Source organism: Mastacembelus armatus, chromosome 14 (genome assembly GCF_900324485.2).
Source record: "Mastacembelus armatus chromosome 14, fMasArm1.2, whole genome shotgun sequence".
In the NCBI taxonomy this organism is placed as follows: Eukaryota; Metazoa; Chordata; class Actinopteri; order Synbranchiformes; family Mastacembelidae; genus Mastacembelus; species Mastacembelus armatus.
Genome location: NC_046646.1, coordinates 17133654 through 17149764, shown reverse-complemented (window position 1 = coordinate 17149764; position 16111 = coordinate 17133654). Strand labels below are relative to the sequence as shown.

Below are 16111 nucleotides of genomic sequence, written 5' to 3'. Positions count from 1 at the left end.
TCTGTGCGGCTCGGAGTTCCTCCCTGTCTCTTGCCATGAACGCCCTCTTCTTATTGTTGAGGAGGCCTTTAATGTCCTTATTTATCCATGGCTTATTATTGGGGAAACAACAAACTTTTTTGGATGGAACAATATTGTCCTCACAGAAGTGGATGTAATCTGTGATGCAGTGAGAGATGCCTTCAATGTCCTCACCATGAGCGTCCATGAAAAGGTCCCAGTTTGTAACCCTGAAGCACTCCTGCAGGGCCTCCTCAGCATCCTTTGACCAAACTTTCACATACCTCTTGTAGCAGACTGCTGTCTTACTACAGGCTTGTATGTCGGTACTAAATATATTAAGTTGTGGTCTGATCCACCAAGTGGGGGTAGGGCTGAAGAGCTGTATGTCTCCTTCACATTGGCATAAAGGAGATCAAGAATCTTATTTTCTCGTGTTGCACAGTCCACATACTGTTTGAAGTTGGTCAGAGTTCCCGAATTACTGACATGGTTAAAATCCCCATTAATTACTATAAGGGCACTGGGGTGTTTTGTTTGGAGACCAGCGACAACTGTGTGGATGATGTCACATGCACTCTGTGCTGCAGCTGATGGAGGAATGTAAACAGTCACAACAATGGCATGTGAAAACTCACGGGGCAGGTAGTATGGTGATATTTCAGTTTTTCTTTTTTAATAAATTTGCAAAAATTTCTACATTTCTGGTTTTTTCTGTCAAGATGGGGTGCTGAGTGTACGTTAATGAGAAATAAAATGAACTTTTTTGATTTTGGCAAATGGCTGCAATGACACAAAGAGTGAAAAATTTAAAGGGGTCTGAATACTTTCCGTACCCACTGTACATCATCACTAAAGCCTTATCAGTAGCTTTTTGTGTTCATCTTTGTTACACAAGTAGCAATTAATATGTGGGTAGCAATCATTTATAATATAACAAATGTTTCAGTAGTGGTTCTATAACAAGTGTTATTTCATTGAGGAATACAAGTTTCATATTTATGCATATATGTTGTCATTATATTTAAAAAAACAATATTGATTTATATCAATGCAAATTATGCCAAATAAAAAGACTCAAAATATCACTCACATTATTTTTTTATTGCAATTTTGGAACCCACTCTGATTTTAAACAACCTTTTCACAGATTTTTTGATTTCCTCTGTCTGAAGAACATAAATGATTGGGTTCAATGTAGGAGGAAAGACAGAAGTCAGAGAGAGGTTTATAATCCTGGCATTCGGATGTATATTTCCCAAGTAGACAAAAGTGATTATTCTTGGGAGGAAATATATTGCCACTAATGAAAGAAGAGCTGTGCAGGTTTTCAAAGCCTTCACTCTTTCTTGAACTGTGGACACTTTAGTCAAAGCATAGCCAATACAGAGGTAAGTAAACAAGATAAATATAAGTGGAAGCCCAAGAATAAGAACTGGTAACAAAACACTAATGACATAGCTGGGTGTACTGTCATTGCAGGCCAGCCGGTAAATCTGGCCATGGTCACAGAAATAATTTAATAATCACAGAGTTGCAGAAGGAAAGTCTTGTGAGAAGACCTGCTGCAATAAGTAGAGAGATTATAATAAAGAGCCAGAAAGAGGAAATCAAAGAAAACATGAACCTGTGGGTGATCTTCACTTGATAATGCAGTGGGAAGATAATAGCTATCAGTCTGTCATAGGCAAGCGCAACCAGGTTAAGAGCCTGCATTAAAAGGCAGGTAAAGCAGAAAAACATAAATGTCAAGCAGTCATTATATGGGATGTAGGGATGGTCAAACAGAAAGATGTCATGAACCTTCGGCACCAAAGCAGAGCTACTCAACAGGTCTGCAAATGCTAAGTTAAAAACTGCTACATATTTAGGACTTCTAAGATTATAGTCCAGAATTATTACAGTAATCACAGCTGTGTTTCCAAGCACTGAAACAACATACATAAAAAAGAGAAAGACATAGTAATACTTAATATTAGGTATGCCAATAAAACCACTTATTATGAAATATGCAGGATGCACAAAGGTGATGTTGTTCCCAAGAGCTGAGTTGAAAAAAATCATTTTAAAAGTTATGCAACTTTTCCTGTCTACGGTGCAATGATCAGTGTAGATGGATGTCCTCTTCAACGTGTCAGTGGTGTATCCTTTTATTCTCTTAATGACGAAGGAGTCAACCTTTAACTGTTCTGACAGGAGTGGCTAATGAGAGCAGCTTTTCACTGACATGACAAACAGGGCCAATGCCAGATATCCGGGTCTATAATATATAAGCCACTTCTCAAACCCTTTTTTATATATACTCACACATCCAAATGACTTATGACATATTCTCAGACTACTCAAATGGAAGCCAATGCAGAATTCATAGTATATAACACAATTTTGGAACTGACATCAATAGACAGTCCTGGTATTGCATTGAATGTTGCACATACAGTAGCAGAACAGTGCCATGATTCAGTTTCAAACTGTATGATTTGCCTGAAGTAGTAAATGCTAACAATGTAATAAACAATCAACAGGGTGACAACTAATCCAGGTTACCCTCGATGGGAAACTCTCTCGAATCTCACAGAACCATGCAGTAGTACACAAAACAGGATCCTTTTCCTGTATTTACTTTTGTGTCCCTGCAGCAGACACATCTGACCAATAAGCAGAGAGGACATTTTGGTACACTTGGATTTTTCTCTGAGAGAAGTAAATATTCTGATATTCAGCAGACTCCATCAAGACAAATTAATCAAACACAAACTGGTAAAAGTAATGGGTTTGCTGTATAAACTTGCAGTTACCACTCAGGCTTTTTAGGACAAATTTAAAACAATTAGCAGAATGCTAGAGTTGTCATATCTGTTATAGTATAGACTGAATATTGCACCATCTTATTTGATTTCATAATAAATTATTACAATCCTTGTTTGTTCAAAACATTCATGATAAAACATTTGTGGACTGTCACAAATGTATCTAATTTTACCACAGCTGTTGGTCTTTGCTCAAGCTTGAATTTAACATGGGAGCAAGAACAGAGGTCAAAGACAGGAAAGAGACATCGCCTGTGGATGCGTAGCTGTACCCATAGAAAGTATGACAATTACTAGACAGACTGCCACTAATAAAAGATGAGCTGTTCAGGTTTTAAAGGTCTTCACTCTTTTCCTGGACCTTGGATATTTTAGACAGTACATAGCAATTACATGTTCTATAGTTTTTTGATTGTGAGCAAATAGTAAAAAGTCCAAAACCAACAAGGCAATGGTCTTTCACATTACTTTGCCATTTCCTTATCCTGTCTTGAGCATTCACCTCCAAAGAGCATTTGTTCCTAATAAGGATGTCAAAAGTCAGTCAAAAACATGCTCAACCATACATTTGCTAAAGATTACTTTCTGTCATGGATTAATTTGTCACACATTTTGAGCAATGTACGTGGGATTTGGTCAAAATAACCTACAGTGACCATGTTCATAATTAAAGAACATGCCACCAAATGGCAAAATGAGCTCATTGATGGATTCATTAAAGCAGGATTCCAGATGATCATCAACAACATGCCCCATTTGTGTTGCTGTACATAACAAAAATCCAAAACTCACTCTAAAGAAAAAAAGCTAGGCTCTAGTAATCTTCAATGGGTCTCCCATTAACTTTTTCCATCCAGCATAAACCCAGCTTACTTTACAAAAGACCTGAAGGCATTACAAATAGATGGTCTACAATGGTCGGCACGTATTGCAAATGCAGGTGCCATATCTGTTGCTTTCCACCTTTTGAACTATGTACTCAGCAAGAGTTACAGCATGTTGGACTCTAAAGCAGCGGTCAAGCAAGTTTTGAATGAATGCAGGATGTGTCTGACTCCACCAAGACTGTCTTTTGTTACTGATTTTGTTCATGACTTTCATGGACTGGATCTTATGGTACAGCCAAGAAACAGAAGAGGTCGAGAACAGTAGCCTCAAGTTAGCACTGTGACCACAATACCAACTTTCCTGAGCTCCTGCTGGCTTTGTCAGACAGTACAAAAAGTGGTCATGTCCCTGCTCAAAGTGCCAAAGCATATCAATTCCTTGTTCTTTAATATTAATGATTAACTGATTAATACAAAATGTGAGAATGACAGTCAAGCGATAAAGGTGTTGCACTTGACCATCATAGTAAAATGGGAGCTAAACCTAAAGATGACACTTGATTGACCATCATTTCACATACCTTTATTTGTTGTCATGACCTGTGGGCACTAAACAAAAGGATAATATCCTACTAAGAACTTACTATTGACCTAAACCTAAAAATAACAGACAGCTGAAAACTACTCAGAAGTGCAAATATACATAAAGCTCAAATTAAAAATGTTTTAGTTTAAATGTACCAATATGCAGAAATAAGCCATTACTTCAATGGCAGTAAAAAAAAAAATGTTAGTACATTTAATCATGTAATACTGCATGTCCAAAAACTTTGTGGGACCAGGTGTTTCATAGTTTTTATTTCTTTTGACTTCTTCTCTGGGATTGTTTGCTTCTTGCACTTCTCATGAGGAAGAAGTTAACAAATGAACTATTCTTTACTCCTTTGTTGGCAGTTGGAATAAGTCTGCCTAATGAGGCTGTTAATGAATGGTTTGTCGATCGCGCCCTTGCAGGACGATGACACATACTGAATAGAGTGGTAAACACTTCGTCCCAGACTGCAGGTTACATTCTAGAGGGGATTTTGAAGGGTGGGGGTGGGTAGATGGTGGAGTTAAGTTGTTAGACATTGTATTACATTACCTCATGTAGTTACAAAGTTCTTCATGACCTGGATAACTGTAATAGGAACAATTAGCATTAAATAAATATCTATTTGTCTTTGTTTAATGAGGGAATAAACTTTTTGAGCACTGTGATTACAATTCATGCAGAATCACTAGCAGAGCATCTGTAAACATCCAAGCTGGCTTCTCATACCAAATCGGAGTGTGTTTCAGTTTTTAAAACAAAACAAAACAAACAAAAAAAACATAATTCAACATACTACATAAGATTAGAACGACATCCTGTAGAGCCCAAACGCTAAATCGGGCAATATGAGCAATATAAATTGGTATCGTGTTTATAACTGGTGAAAATTGCCCCTTGAAAAGATTTTGAGATGAAAGATGAATTCATAAATGTCATACTTCAATATCATTCAAGTACTGTTCAATTACTTTTCAATACTTCACATGTCATCACAAACAAGACTGGCTAACTAAACACACTGCACCATGGTTTAAAACAAAAAAAAACAACTACTTACCTTATTCATGTTTATATTTCATATTGCATTTCAGTGAATTAAGGAAACAAGTGAATTCATAACACAGTGCAATGAAAACGCTGCCACCAACAACTCTGAATTAAATCAAGACTCCATGGAATAGATTCAAAATCTAAAAAAAAAGCTTGTAAAAGCTCTAAAAAAGCTTGTAAACCATAACATTTACAGGCCGGGGTACTCCTACAGCATTCATTGTTGGTCGATGGTTTGATTACTTGTTTAGGAGTACTTTCTGAAAGTGACTAAATGTAAGAAGAGAAATGTTACATACCCACATTCCCTAATGTGATTTTTCCAGCTGGTCATGAGTTTCAAACAAGCAAGGCTGTAGGGATAGGTGACTGGTTTGGCACCTGAAAGGATCAGATTTATAGAAGTACATTGATTTAACTACCTAAAGAAGAAACAGTTCCAGCATGTAAGTTCCATGCAGTTCCAGAAATTGCTGATTTTGTACTCAATCACTAAGCATGATAAGCATGAGCTTCACAGATGCTGGTAGACATTTTCTATTTTTTTCCCGCTTGTTTTTTGTTGATTTTTTTTTTCTTTAGACAGAGCTAGGATAGCTGATTACCCTTGTTTCCCATATTTATGCTAAACTAAGGCAGCCAGCTAGTGGCTTTAGCTTCACATTTGGTGCAGAGACATGATGAGAGTTTTATTACTCATCGTAAGCTTATTTCTCATATTTCAATTTACTTAAATGTCATACAATGTCAGGACTGCAGCATTACTTGGACCTAGTTTTCCAAATTCACCTGAGGTCTGTTTACAAAACTAATTAAATGGATCACTTCAAGTGAGTTGGTAAACATATTTGGTTGGCACTTTATTTTTAGATTCTAGCTCTACTTTAATGCTGTGCAAAAACAATAATCTGAAGCTTTATATATATTTGGACAGATAATTCAATTAAGATCAACCAATGCAGTGGCAAGAATATAAAAAATCTCTCAAAGTTGTTTAATTTCAAACACTTAAGTCATGTTCTAGCAGTTCTTGACAGAGACACTAACATTTCTAATTAATTTCAATTGGCATAGTGTGTGCAGTGCATAAAACTATATCAGAACCTACTCAGGAGACTATTTAAGCTCCAGGGCCACAAACCCAAACTATTATATGAAGTATTATCTGTTGGGATTTACTATTAAGGTATTGTGGCCAAATTAATGAAATTGATTCCCTGAGGATATTATAGGTGTTCAGATTCTCCCACAGAGACATGTCTTCAGAAAATAAAGAGAGCAAAACGATGGCATACAGCCACTGCCTCAGGCCTGCAGGGATGAGTTCATTATACCATACTACATTGTGTAAAAATAAAAAAATACAATTACCCTGTTGAGGGAATCAACCACCTGTTAATTCAAATAGTATCACAATATCATGGTATCTCTAACATACACAGCAGGGCTGCAGCTAAACTTTTTGTTTTTATCCTTTCATTTTTAAGTTGATTTGTTTAATAAAGGAAGCAATTGTTAAAGAATTGCTTTTATAAAATGTGTTTAACTTATTTGTTGTCATGACCTTTGGGCACTAAACCAAAAGGATAATATCCCACTAAGAACTTACTATTGACCTAAACCTAAAAAGCTGAAAACTACCCAGAAGTGCAAATATACTTAAAGCTCAAATTAAAAAGTTTTAACTTTAATTTACTATACTCAGAAATAAGCCATTACTGCAATGGCAGTTAAAAAAAAAATTAAAAAATTGTTAATACATTTAATCATGTTTTTTGTTTGTTTTTTTTTACACAACACTGCATGTCCAAAAACTTTGTGGTACCAGGTGTTTCATAGTTTTTATTTCTTTTGACTACTTCTCTGGAATTGTTTGCTTCTTGCACTTCTCATGAGGAAGAAGTTAACTGAACTATTCTTTACTCCCTTGTTGCCAGTTGGACCAAGTCTGCCTAAATCCACTCCACTTTCTGCAAATCCACTCTACTCAAGCTGTAGATGCCTGGCATTTTCCTAATGCACATAGTAGGAAGATGTCAGAGCTCATAGTAACTGACGTTGTAGAGGCATTATTGCTTGTTGTAGCTGCAGCAATAACTGCACTAGTCAAAACACACCAGCAATGTTAGTTTCTGTTACAGTAATTCACTGAATATGATAAAAACAATGAGAAGGCCTGAAAAACATCCCAGATTTTGGAGAAAACTGTAAGAAAATATTCATAGGTAAAATAAACTTTATATGTTATTTTTCTTTTTTTTTTTGGATACATTTTTATTGTGTTATGCTTTGTTACATTTTGGCAATAATAAGTAACTTATGTACTACAAAAAGGTTGTAGTAGTGAGTAGTGAGTGTGGTTGAACCCATTTCATGACATAAGTTGCATGTATACTTTCACAACTAAAGAGAGCCCAAAGGTTATCATGGATTGCATCATGGGTTATAGAGTTCACTTAAATTTACTTTGGCTTAACTTACAAACAGGTTTGCCAACTCTCCTGCAGGCTGGCCCAGGGGAATCCCACTACAATGCCACTGTACTTTTTCAATTGCTCTCAGGAGAGACCTGATTTGTTTTTCTCCTCATGCCAGTCTGTTTCCCAGAAGGCAACAGTCTTCCTTAAAGCTGTTATGATCGAACTGACTAATTGATCCTAAGAGGTTACCCCCCCACCCACCCGCATCCTATGAGCAGACACACACAAAAATATTTATCACATAGATTTATAGATAGATAGTTTATTATTGTTCAAGTACTTTTGTTTTTGTAAGTTGTATGCAAGATGTACAAGAGTTTAAACCACAGGGGTTTCTTTTACACTATTACACTGGGACTCTGACATTTCTTTAATTAAGCTGTATATTATTTATTAACATACTAACTTTTCTGCTGAGATGAACTTGAAATACAGAAAGACTTTTAGAATTTGCCACTATATGCCACCTTATTTGCTATCATTTGCTTATTGGTTATTGCTTTAAGTAGTGTCATTTGGGTGACAGTCACAGTTATTGACATTAAATGAAAGTTGTCTTTTGACACAGGGCCCTTAGTGTTACAGCTCAAAGGACACCAGTTAACTTCAAAAAGAAAATGTAGCTGTAAAAACAAAATCATTTTTCAAATATTGGCAGGCTTTTGCCATCTGTACCTACATATCTAAGCACAGTATATCTTGTTCATAATAAGTCTTATAACTTAAATACCTCTAAATGAATAATAATTACATAAAAAAAACAACTTATCTTTGACTCTCAACGTTTCAGTATTTTGTTCTGATACATTTCTGCCCTCTACTGGTCAAAATGTGAATCCCCAATTAAATAAAAAAGCCCAGTGTGAAGTCATCAGTTTGCTTGTTTTGCCCCATAAAGGTGCAATGCTACAAAAAGGCTCTAGCAGCAAAAAATGTCAACACAGTGGAAACCTGTAGCAGAGCTTAGCTGTGGCAGGGCTCAGAACAATTTGGTGGCTGTCCATCTGATCATGTCTCAAAACTTTTCATTTATTATGAGCAACTCCAAACTGTAGAAAAACCACAAATTACTCTCTCTGTCTTTTTGGTCATTTGGTGAAAACATGAAAACATGGCTCTTATTTCTCCATCAGCCTTCAGTGTTTTTCTTAAACTTGCATTACAGTAATGTAAGAGAGAAATTATTGAAAATACAAATATACAAATAAGAATATAACTGTAGGAAAACCATTCATTAGTGACTGACTGGCAGATTATTTTAGGTTCATTAACTAGTCTAGCTAACCTCTAGCTAATTTCTCTGCCAGGAAATGCAGGCTGAGGCCAAGAGACTTTGTTTTGACTGACTGATTAACTACAGGGGTAACTTAAGGTCAACAAGTTCAACCATTAGAAACCTGAGGAGCGACCCTTGGGTGATTAATAAATTCCTCAGCAAAACAGCTGAGAGTCTTAACGTCGTTAGTGCTCACTTTTAGTTAACTTAGCATAGCAGCTAGCTGATGAACTATTTACCTAAGGTTAGAAAGTTAGTCTTAACCTAGTTAGCTTAAACTAAATGTGACAAGATGTTGAAGTTAGCTTCTCATTCGACGCTGTACGGACGACTTAGAGAAACTGATTGAAAACCTTTTAAAGGTTCAGAGTAGTTTCTGGAGACTGAAGTGTTTTTAAAAAAAACCTTCTGGGTTTTTCACTGATCATGGGTTAATCGGTTTATATAAAAACCGATAGTTAGCCCACCTGTGTGTCAAATTACGCCGCTAACCTCGTTCACAAACTGGGGCTATTCGTCAAATCAGAAGCGAACTTCATGCCCGTAACCCTGCTCATAAAACATTTTATTTTTTTAGAAGTACGTTTTAGCTCGTTTTGAAAGAGTTTGAATGAAATAAACCTTTGTCATGTCCCGAGTATATTCTCAGATGTTGATTAGAAAATCTTCACCAATCCTGGTGTGTTTTCCTCCTGAACGGTCGAAAATGTCATCAATTTTCATTTCAACATTTTGTTATTTCTAAAAAACACCTCAGGACATTTTATGAATTCCCCATAACGTTACTTACTTATTATCTGCCACCTGTGGGTATTTCTTTTAGTTGTTTTTCCTGTAAGACGAACAAACATTTGAGTCCAACTTCACTAACCAAACAAATTTGGGCTTACAACCCATAATGCATCACTGTCCCCTGTTCAGTCCTCACTTTTAATAGTTTTGTAAATGGATCCAGATATAACTTTGGTTATTCTCAGTACATTTACTCTTTCATAATTAATCTAACCTTTAATAAGCTTATATTCCCAAAGATGTAATTTAAAATAGTTCAAAGCCTAAAGTGTAAAAAATGTAAAAAATTATGTATTCCCTTTTCTTGCCACATTATTCATTACAGATTTGTCTTGTGGGCCTGTGAAGGTGCCTAAGTACGATGGCCGACAAGGGCAAACGCGCTGCAAAACAGAAACGCTGCAAAACAGAAACGCTGCAAAAGAGAAACGCTGCAAAACAGAAACGCTGCAAAAGAGAAACGCTGCAAAAGAGAAACGCTGCAAAAGAGAAACGCTGCAAAACAGAAACGCTGCAAAACAAAAACGCTGCAAAAGAGAAACGCTGCAAAACAGAAACGCTGCAAAAGAGAAACGCTGCAAAACAGAAACGCTGCAAAACAAAAACGCTGCAAAACAGAAACGCTGCAAAACAAAAACGCTGCAAAAGAGAAACGCTGCAAAACAGAAACACTGCAAAAGAGAAACGCTGCAAAACAGAAACGCTGCAAAACAAAAACGCTGCAAAAGAGAAACGCTGCAAAACAGAAACGCTGCAAAAGAGAGAACACAACGGATGTGCGCCAGGCCGATAGGGGGACCCCGAACTGAGGGGTGCAATGAACAAAGAACTTTTACAGAGGCGAGAGAGACACATGTAGTGACATAAGTCACGTCTCATTTTGGAGGCTGCGTAATGACGCAGGTTATAGTGTTGAATTGCAAAAGAATTCAATGAGCGACCTCTGATGATTGTTCTCATGTGCTAATATGTGCTAACAATGTTCTGTTACATTTGTTTACTTGATCAAAATGTCATACAACGTGGGGGGGTTGGGAGATCTGAAGGTGCGTTTTCCATTTGTTACTTAACACTTGGCCGTCATCTTTTACAACATTGTACTTTTATAATACTGTAAAACATGACGGCCAAGTGTTTAAAAAATAATAAATGTAAAACGTACTCTAATGCCCGCTAAATTCACAGCCAGCAGACGTTCTTTTGTCACTTTGCTTTATTAAGTTTTTAGTCAGAACAGGTAACAGGCTACTGTTTCAGTCGTAGCCACGCTAAGTAGGGATGGGAATATCGACTCTCTGGAATCGATACTTCCATACTTTGGAGTCGATACTTTCTTAAGTATCGCTCGATACCACTCCTAATAAAAAACGTGCAATTAGTTTTCACTTCTGAGAGTTTTGGATGTGTGAAAACCAGCCCAAGCGTATTTTAAATGGTCTTCCGTATCACATGATTATGGCAGCCAATCAGATGTCAGAGCTTTCCAGAGCCAGTCATGCACTGCAGAAGGAAGTATTACTCTATCCACTCTGCAGCGTGGAGGGACCTCCTCCGTCTCAGTGCTGAGAGGCACGGCAGCATGAAGAGAGATAGAAAAAGAAGCATTGAGTGGTGCTATTTTTCACCCACTACGAGGGGAAATGCTATTTATTTATTATCATTTTATTATTAGCATTTAAACAAGTATTTATGTTCATGAGCATTATTCATGTTGCCATTGCAATAAAGATATTAATCAACACTGTGCAATAATGATTTTCCTTTAAGGTGCAGAAGGTATCGTCAATACTGACCCTGTAGTTACTTGGTATCTGATCGATACCAAATTCTGTGGTATCGCCCATCAGTAACGCTAACTCCCCTCACCGAACAGCTCTCTCTCACCCTCCCTCTCTTCCCTCCACACACACTTCTTCCTCCTCCCTGACCCATCTCCCTCTAGCTCACCCCACCGACTCCCCAAAGAACACCCTGAACAAGACAACAACCTATAGTCATTACAGTACCTTCAGATCTCCAACCCTGCAACACACCCCGCCCCCCCACCACGTCTCCCGACGTTGTATGACACTTTTGATCAAGTAAACAAATGTAACAGAACATTGTTAGCACATATTAGCACATGGGAACAATCATCAGAGGTCGCTCATTCAATTCTTTTGCAATTCAACACTATAACCTGCATCATTACGCAGCCTCCAAAATGAGACGTGACTTATGTCACTACATGTGTCTCTCTCGCCTCTGTAAAAGTTCTTTGTTCATTGCACCCCTCAGTTCGGGGTCCCCCTATCGGCCTGGCGCACTTCCGTTGTGTTCTCTCTTTTGCAGCGTTTCTGTTTTGCGGCGTTTCTCTTTTGCAGCGTTTCTGTTTTGCGGCGTTTCTCTTTTGCAGCGTTTCTGTTTTGCAGCGTTTCTGTTTTGCAGCGTTTTTGTTTTGCAGCGTTTCTCTTTTGCAGCGTTTCTGTTTTGCAGCGTTTCTCTTTTGCAGCGTTTCTGTTTTGCAGCGTTTCTCTTTTGCAGCGCGTTTGCCCTTCTCGGCCACCGTACCTAATTCCTAGACTGAGACTGAGAACCACTGGGCTCTGGTACACTAGTTTTTAAAAGTAGTTCAAACTAACTCCACCCTGACCAGCTACAACAATAACTTGATTCTTACACATTTTGGTATCAATATTAAAAATCCAATGATGTAATATATAATAATGTATCACTCACTGGACATTCACAGAATGAGTACTTTTAATTAGGCCTGCTAAACAGGGCCTGGTTAGTACCTGGAGACTGCCTTGGAAGACCAGGGGCTGTTAGACTCAGCTACTGAGGTTGCACAGGCCAGTGTGGTCTTAGTGTTGGTCCCAAGCCCAAATAAATGAAGAGGGTTGCATCATGAAGGGCATCTAGTGTAAAACCATGTGGATCAGTTGATCCAGTGTGGTCACCCCTAACTGGAGCAGCCAAAAAAAGAAATTAAAGTATGACTTTGAATGAAGTTCTGGTATTTGTAGTGGACTATTTTTAGTTTTACTAATTTTCTAACCAGGCTGCTTGGACAACCTAAGTCCTAAGTGTCATATTTTTCCTTCCTCTGGGACAAAGTTGTACCAACTTGCACTTCACTGTCAATAAAATCTTTATAAATCCAAGAGGCCACTGTTTGTGTTCGTCATATCATCGAGACCAGCTAGAGAGGTAAGCACTGATATGCATCTCAGTGTCTGCTCAGTTCATGACACGCTGCAAACACACTCACACTCGGGCATGTGCTGTACTGTACTGGATGTATCATCTGCCTTATTCTTTTCTTTTTATTCAGTATGTTTCAGGCGGATAAGAACTACACACGCGTGTGGGAGTTTTATATTGTGGGTTTCCCAGGTTTACCATCAGAGTATTTTCACCTTGTGGCGTGGTTCTTCTTCTTCCTCTATGTGACCACAATAGTGGGAAACCTCTTGCTGATAATTGTGTTCGCTTTGGAGCACAGTCTCCAGAAGCCCATGTACATCATCATGGTCAGCCTGGCCCTCTCAGACATTGGTACATATGGCATCACTTGTGTCACTTGCAAAGTGTCTTCTTTTGTCAGGATCTGGTGTATGAGACATTGCTTTCATAAAAATACAACCCATATGTGGGTGATGTGAAACAAACATTGATTGATTAATGTTGTTGACTATGAGCGTAACATAGAGAGCAGTCTCCAGGTGGCAACCTGGATTCTGTCACTCAACAGCAGCTGCCCAAAAACCATGACAAAAAGCATTTATGATATTAATAGTCAAACTGCAGTCCTGTACTGAACAGTAGAAATCCTTTAATTTAAATTAATGCATTTAAATTTAAAATAGACCATTGGTTTGTGTGTTGTTTTTAACTATGAAACCAAAGAAATCACAGGAAAACAGACAAACTGTCACACATGATCTGCTTTGCCTTGTCTTTCTTTGTTTCTTTTCAATGTTCTTATAGGCTTTATCACTGTGGCCTTACCTAAACTAATCGCTCGCTACTGGTGGAATGATGGGAGTCTTGGCTTTCACACTTGCCTCTTCCAAGAGCACATGATCCATTATTTTGGCTCCTTGAACTCCCTCATTTTATTGACCATGGCACTGGACCGTTACGTAGCCATCTGTTTTCCTTTCAGGTGAAAAAAAGCAGTTTGATTAGCCTCACCTTTAAGCTCTTGCAAAAACTAATAACGTTCTGTTTTATATCATCCTCACTCTCCTTCTATCTGTCATTCTTTCTTATTCAGCCTCCCTTTCTCTCCTCAGATACTCTGTGGTGATGACAAACCAAAACATGACTGGCATGATTCTCTTCTGCTGGGTGCTGGCACACATCTTCCCTGGCATTAGCACCATCAACTTCACCATGATGCCGTTCTGTGGGCCCAACAAAATTGTACATGCTTTCTGTGACACCATGTCACTCACACCCTTAGTGTGTGGTGATCCCAGCCAACAATTCAGCTCCGCCTATGCTGCAGCAATGTTTATTCTTTATGTTCCTTTAGCCTTCATCATCTTCTCTTACATTTGTATCATCATCTCAATATTGCGCATGGCCAGCGGACAGGTAAGATACATATGTTTAACATCTTAAATGTAAAGTAATAATATTAAACCACAAAGTTGATGCATCAAACTCCATTCTTACATTCACAATATGGCATCTTATTTAGTTCTTTAACAGCTACTTCATTTTTTAATTCGACACATATTTTACATATTTTATTAGTATTGTTATTAGTAGGAACTTCTTTTAACCTTACACTGGTGTTCCCTCCAGGGCAGAATGAAGACTTTCTCCACCTGTGCCACGCAGGGATGTATCATTTCTATTTACTACATACCACGTTTTTTTGTTTACTCCACACCTTATTTTCCCAACCTGATGATGACCCCTGACAAGCGTATAGCCACCACCCTCTTCTACAGTCTTTTTCCTCCACTTATCAATCCATTCATCTACTGCCTAAGAACCAATGAGATTAAGAATATATTCAGACGTTGGATCCAGAAACAACACGGTATCAGGCCTACAAAACCTGGCCAAATTGTTTCTGTCATCATGTCACATTGACAAGAGATCCCTGATGTACTTGTTTTGCTGAGAATACAGTGACATAATTGTTGTGTCTCTTATTACTAATACATAGACAATAGATCAAAAAATATTTTAGTAGGGAACAAAGACATAAATTTGGGGACCCTCCTAAAAATATTTTTTGATACCATTGTGTTGTATTGGTAATGCTTAAAATGTAAACAAATGTGAAATGAGAAATGTATAATTATTGTATGAACAGGGAACAAAAGCCGATATCTATCAATCGATCAATCTGTCTGTCTGTCTATCTATATCTACATGAGAAATCATTATAGAGAGACTAAACAAGAGCATATAAAATACATTGATATACAGAAAATGTTAAAATAAACATCACAGATAAATAATGCAATGAACTGTAGAAATAGGAGACAAACAGTGTTATTGGGCAAACAAAGCCTTAAAGGACAAATGCAGTCAAAACAAGTAATTATAAATTAAGATCATTAGGTATTTCCTAAAAAGCCTCAACCAAATCTTCCACCTAATATAACACAGGCCACTTGGTGGAGGGCTTCACTCTATGCATTCATAGCACTGGGGGCTAAGCCTGTATTTTGCCAGAAGATGGCAGCATCCCCAAATCTAAGAGTGGTGTGCAATGGGTCACACTGAGCAAAGCAAACTATCTCTTACCATGTCACTTAGCTTATGTTTGGTAGCTCTCATCCCCATCATTATACATTCGCCTACATAATCCATCCAAACATGGATAATGTATGTGTAGCTTAATGAATGGGTTTCCCCGCACATGCTCACCTTACCGGCCTACTCATTTTCTGCCTCAGACACATTAAATCAAATCAGTTTTAATAAGGTTTGTAGTTGTATTCTAGCCACATACTTAAATGTCACTATTGTAAATGTCACATATATTTCAATCATATTACCAAATGTTTACTCATGCAGACTAACACTACCTTTGAAACTATTATTTGTTGGTATGTAGAGGCCAGTGTTTTGTTCAGAGGCCAGGCAGCAGCAATATTGAATGGTTTAATGTCACACAAACAGAATAAGTGGTACCACTGTAACCACAATCCTCACTGTCTGCACCCTGACTGGTTCTATGTATGTGTGTGTAAATAACAGAAGAATAGTTGTATTCATGTTGAGTATCTGGCCCACATTATACTCACTGTGTGGTGGACACAGCATGACTG

The 16111-nt window shown here is 37.8% G+C and overlaps 1 protein-coding gene and 1 pseudogene across 1 annotated transcript; one reads left to right on the top strand and one right to left on the bottom strand.

Annotated features, from left to right (window-relative positions):
• Positions 1 to 1094: 1094 nt before the first annotated feature.
• Positions 1095 to 2064, bottom strand: LOC113143092 (olfactory receptor 1-like; annotated as a pseudogene).
• Positions 2065 to 13147: 11083 nt separating this feature from the next.
• Positions 13148 to 14921, top strand: LOC113143091 (olfactory receptor 1500-like). The gene is made up of 4 exons (XM_026328557.1): positions 13148 to 13370; positions 13803 to 13980; positions 14111 to 14414; positions 14628 to 14921. Exons 1-4 carry the CDS (start codon positions 13148 to 13150, stop codon positions 14919 to 14921), a joined length of 999 nt encoding a protein of 332 aa, XP_026184342.1.
• Positions 14922 to 16111: the final 1190 nt, after the last annotated feature.